The sequence below is a fragment of the Tupaia chinensis genome, unplaced genomic scaffold (genome assembly GCF_000334495.1).
Source record: "Tupaia chinensis unplaced genomic scaffold, TupChi_1.0 Scaffold000178_1, whole genome shotgun sequence".
NCBI lineage: Eukaryota > Metazoa > Chordata > Mammalia > Scandentia > Tupaiidae > Tupaia > Tupaia belangeri.
In genome coordinates this window covers 1223562-1228790 of record NW_006159653.1, presented here as the reverse complement: position 1 = coordinate 1228790, position 5229 = coordinate 1223562, and the positions used below count along the sequence as shown (strand labels likewise).

Sequence of the window (5229 nt, the reverse complement as noted above, 5' to 3'; positions counted from 1 at the left end):
AGAGCTTCCAGAAGAGCCAGAAGTGGCTATGGGGCGGCTCCGCCGGCACAGCCACAAGCCTGAGCCCACAGGGGCGAGGCCAGGCTGGCCTGGGTGCCAGCAGCTGGCGACCAGACAAGGGAGACCAGGGCACGGGGGCTGGGCCGGCTTCACCTGTGGCCTCTGCCATGGCAGGACCACCTGCTACTAAACCACACAGCTCTTAGGGCCTGACGTCCTCTGGTCACATAAGCAGAACTGGCCACAGCTGAGCCCACCAAGGGCCCCTCCCCTTCCACCTGGGGAAAGCGCTCCAGCCTCTAGGCTCCAAGATCACGTCACACTGGAAACGTGAGTCCAGTGAAGTGCAACGACTCAGCAACAGCCACGTGCAGCACAGCAGCCTCCGCCCTGCACACGCCCTGGTGTGGCCCTGCCACGTGATCCCTAACACGTATAGGGACTCCTGGCCCTTGTACAGCACAGCAGCATGGAGGTGCCCCACTGGGCCATGCTTCCTGGCGAGGGGACCGCAGACGAGGCACACTGGCGGCCACACACAGCTGCCGCGGTGGCCAGCACGAGTAGGCCAGCAGAGCCCGAGGCCCAGGCAAGGCCAGGCCAGTCGCGCCGCCTCGGGCGCTCCATGACCGCGCTGCGCTGTCACTCTGCACCAGGCGGCTGCCCGCACATTCTGGGTCCGAGCCTGCTCACTCCGTGCACACCCTTCGACCTTCTCGTTCTACCTTTTGGCGAACATCGCACCTAACTTAGTTTAATTTAAGCTGGTTATTTAGTCTCGAGCCTTCCCAGAACAGCTCACAGAGCCAGCCCACAGACAAGGACACTGGCCCACGACCTCGAAGGTCCCTTGCTGTCACCAGCAGTGCTGCCCCTAACGCCTGACACTGCAGAGCACGCGGGTCCTCCGACTTCACTTCGTAGACACAGGAGCATGTCCCCCGCTGGCAGTGCAGTCACCCCACGTCATATCTGGGACACTCACTGACGCCGGCGTGCCAGCAAGGTCCCCGCCCTCGCCAGAGGCTCCTCCATTCAGACACGACTCTCCAGCCGCCGGCACCTGCGTGCCTCTGGCAACCGCACTGGGCTTCGTGCCCCCGGCCGCCGGCACCTGCGTGCCTCTGGCAACCGCACTGGGCTTCGTGCAGAGCGGCCGACGTTGTTGTGACCGCACAGTCCCATGCGAGCCCCGCCCCGGCCTTCCTACCCACTCTCTCTGCGGCCTGGCTCCCCGTCTCATCTGCAGTGCTTGGACCCAACGCGCTGGGAGGGAACCTGCCACATTCACCTCATTCTCAGATCTGGGTGACACCTGCCCTCGGCCACGAAAACTCAAACAGCCAGGATGACAGCACTCCCACGTCTTGCCCTCGCTGACAGGGCGTGCCAATTGTTGGCGACAGCAGGGAGGGACCTGGCGCCCTCTCCCACATGTGGCTTGGCTACAGTAAGACCTGTGTCCCCCCCCATCCCCGGGCTCCCCCACAGGCCGAGGGAGGTGGTGACAGGTCTGTGCAGAAGCCCTCGAGGGCGGGGCATCAAGGTGGTCCCTAGGCACATCCGTCCTGTCCAGGGTTGGGCATGTGTGGTTAGAGGCAGACCTGGCCTGCACCTGCCCCTGCACGCAAGGCCCGAGCCTGCATGCTCCCACACTCAGACCGCCAGCGCTGTGCAGAGCAGCTGTACACAGGCCCGCTCCCAGGGGCCTACGCCTCTGTGGAGAAGCCTCCTGGGTCTCTGCAGGAAGTCAGTCCGAAACGCCAACCTCCCCGGCTCCGGGCTACTCACACTTGGGCGGAGAGGATGGGTAGTCATCTTTGAAAAGCATCCGCAGTTTGAACAAGCCGCCTTCCCAGGGAGTCTGAAGAAGCAGAGCAAGGTCAGTGTGCGGGCGGGCCGGCCCCTCCCGTGCCCTTGCACCCAGAGACCCCCGGGTGCTGTGGAGGCCTCTACCATGCCAAGGGCACGCTGCAGAGGCAGGGGGCGGGCTTTAAACGGGACAGGCCAGGGCTAGGGGGACACAGCCAACAGGCTGGCACAGATGCCAACGAGCTCGGGGACACCAGTGTGGCCCAGGAGCCCGGCCCCCTCGCAGGCTGTCTTCAGCTGCCAGCCCAGGCCCTGTCTGGACCAGGTACGACCCGACCAATCTGACACTCCTCCCCGGGGGCCAGTAACGATGCTGCTGCCTCACCCCTTGGGCCTCCCCAGGGTACGAGTGGCCCGAGCTGCACCCAAGCAGAGCACCCAAAGCAGCGCCAGCACCCCCAGGCAGAGCTGAGTCAGTGAGGGCGGGGCAGCAAGCTTCGGGACACTGGAGTTCAGACTTTTGGGACATCCTGGGGTCTACGGAGACGCGCACGAGGACACTGCCCGGTCACTGTCCAGGGCCCCGGGGATCGATGCCTGTCCGTGTGGGCGCTGGCCCACTGGCCCACCAGCACGCCCACACCCACAGGGCTGACCCCTGCTTAAGAGACAGCAGAAGCCCGGAGCTCGCTCGTGGAGGCCCTCTGCTCCCTACTGCCCCCTGCTGGTCGCCGTCGCCTCCCCAACTTTCCCAGTCCCACCAGGCCAGAGGTGGGCCTGGTCATCTGGACCTAACCCACGGTGACCTGCGCTGGAGGACAGTGCAGACGCTGGCCGGGTTCTCCCACGTCCCCGAGGTATGGAGCAGGGCTGGGGCATGCAGGAGTGGCCTTACCCCTTTCTTCCCAGGGATGGCGCACTCCCAGTTCATGAGGTTCATCGTGCCGTCGGGGTTTTTTGTTGGGACGGCCACAAAACCCTGAGAGGAAAACCACAGAAGCGTGTCAGAGCCGGCACGGCCTCTGCTCGCGGCCCCCCGCCTGCACGCCTGCCCATGTGGAGGGGCGCCTCTTACAAACGGGTGGTCCTTCCTCCAGGCTTTCCTCTCCTGGGCAAGTCTGCTCAGGGCGATCCCCGACATGGCCGAGTCCTGCAACGACAGGGCAGCCGTGAGGGTGGGGGCCCCAGGACATCCCAGCAGGCTGGGGCTGGGCTCAGAATCCCGACTCAGGCCCGGCCCGAGGCCGACCAGGGGTGACTGCAGGGCAGGGCCACTTGAGGCAGGACTGTCAGGCCTCCCAGCCCTGGGACCACTCCACAGCTGTGGCTGGCCTGTGTCTGCAGGAGCGCCAGGCCAGGCCCTGCCACCTGGGCTCGCCGGCTGCCCCCGAAATCTGCCATGCCCACGCCTTGCATGCTGTTCCTACTCGTCCAGACCCCGGGCGCCCCCGAGCAAGGGTTCACACTTCTGCCTGATGAGGGGCCCTGCTGACGCACTGACAGCAGCCTTCCCAGGGCCCTGTGCTTCTTGGCAGAAAGAATCCCCACACCAGAGTACAACCTGGGGCCCACCGACCTGCTCAGAGACGCCCAGGGCAAGGCCTCAGCTCCTGCTGGGATAGCCGTGCCCACTGCAGCCCTGCCCGGCAGTCCCTGGTGCCCAGCCTCCCCACCTCCGAACAAAACAAACCCACACGTTCCCGGGGCCGTCACTCCGCTGGTGCACTTGCGGGCTGGGCATGCGGGGGCCCCACAGCACGACTGACCTCAATGGGTCCCAGGGCCAGCACCACCGGCCTTGTCAGAAATACCCCTCTCCAGCCCGAGGCCCCACTGAGCCAGGGACTTGGGGGGCTCTTGGAGAGCTCTCTGCCCCAGCACAGCAGGATGAGGGACTTGAGTAGCTATGACAGAGACCTCCAGCGTCACCCAGGGCACGCTCATGTCCCCATGAGAGAAAGGGAGAGCAGCAGGACCCAGGCTCTGGCCCACCTGGCCCGCACTTCCACCCACAGCCAATGAGACTTCGAGACCGAGTGCCCAACAGGTAGCTCCGGGCTGGACACCCCCACCAAGGAGCCCCTCCTGCTACCGACCTCAGGGAATGGAGAGGTAGGTCAGTGGTGACCTGGGCACAGCGTGAGGTGCCAGCAGGAGCGGCCAGCACAGGGCAGCCCAGCCCGGTCTGGGGGAGCAGACAGGGCGAGGGCTGACCTAAGGCCAGGGCAGAAAGCCCCAGGTGGCCGAGGTCTGGAACCTCATCTCCCTAAGTATCTCAAACCCTTCTCTCCAGCGCAAGCCCCCCCTGGGCTGACCCCTGTGCAAGGGGCCAATCAACAGCTTAGCAATGGGGGGGGGGGGGCCCGCGCGGGAGTCCAGGTTCAGGGTCCTGCCACAGACCCCTCTGCTCTGAGGACCAATTGCCAGCCAGAGGCCCTGCCCCAGCACCTGGCTGCAGTGGCCCCAGGTGTGAGCAGCGGAGTGTGGTCCTTCGGGCCCTCCTGCCTCCCCTCAGTGCCCTGGGCCCCGGGCTCCCTGATCCCAGGGGAGCCCACTGCATCATCGCTCCGAGCCGCAGTTGCACATCTGCATATCCCGCCGGGGTCCCCACGCCTGCCTTCCCAGGTAAGGGAGGGGGCTGTCTGGCAGGTGCGCCTTGGCAGGTACATGTGAGCAGGCGAGTTCTGGGATGCAACGACGCACACGACTCTGAAACCAGCAGACACGTGCAAGGGGGGCACCTGCAGGTACAGGGACCCCGGGGGATCCTGGGTGGCCGCGCTGACACACCGCTCAGAGGTGCCCTGGACGCCCCAGCCGCCGACCTCCCACCTCTTGGGAGGGTTTATCTTGGCCTCGGCCTGCTCACCTGTAAGACGGGGGCTGCGCCCTGACCTCACAGGTCCTGCAGGCAAACCCCTAGCTGCCCTCTCAGGCCTGGGGGCTAGCGGGGCTGCAGCCCCGCGGCACCTCGTCTCTGCCCCAAGACCTTGGGCTGCTCTGAAGTGAGGTCCAGGCCACGACGCCCAGCCTTCCAAAGCCAGGGGCCTGGACCCACTGGGCCGTCTCCATCCTCCGCCGAAGTCTAGGCTGGGAAGCGACACGACGCGGACGCGGGGACGCACGGTAACCGCGCACCCCGGTGGTCTCGGCACGGCCCGACCGCACGCCCCGCTGCTCGTCCGCTCCCTTCTCCATCTTCACGCGGCTGCAGGCTCCAACCCGCGCCCAGGGGCCCCAAGCAACCCGCGGGCGGGACGAGACCCTCCCGGGGGAGGCGCCAACGTGCAGGCGCCCGCCAACCGCGACCCGCGCGTCTCCGGGGCGCAGGGAAACTTGGGCGCGTTCAGACGTTAAGGCCCAGAACGAGCCCCACGCCGCCCCACCCCCGCGTGTCGCAATCGAGTCCTCAACCCT

General features: G+C 66.3%; 1 protein-coding gene across 1 annotated transcript in view; it reads right to left on the bottom strand.

The window, feature by feature from the left end:
- UBE2I (ubiquitin conjugating enzyme E2 I) overlaps positions 1–5140 on the bottom strand; it is a 12503-nt gene extending 7363 nt beyond the window's left edge. Inside the window, exons 1-4 of the mRNA XM_006146363.2 lie at positions 4682–5140; positions 2888–2962; positions 2708–2791; positions 1792–1864 (exon numbers count right to left, since the gene is read on the bottom strand). Of these exons, the coding sequence (XP_006146425.1) occupies positions 1792–1864; positions 2708–2791; positions 2888–2953 (223 nt within the window). The 5' untranslated portion in view covers positions 2954–2962; positions 4682–5140. The remainder of the gene's footprint in view (positions 1–1791; positions 1865–2707; positions 2792–2887; positions 2963–4681) is intronic.
- Between the last annotated feature and the right edge of the window lie 89 nt (positions 5141–5229).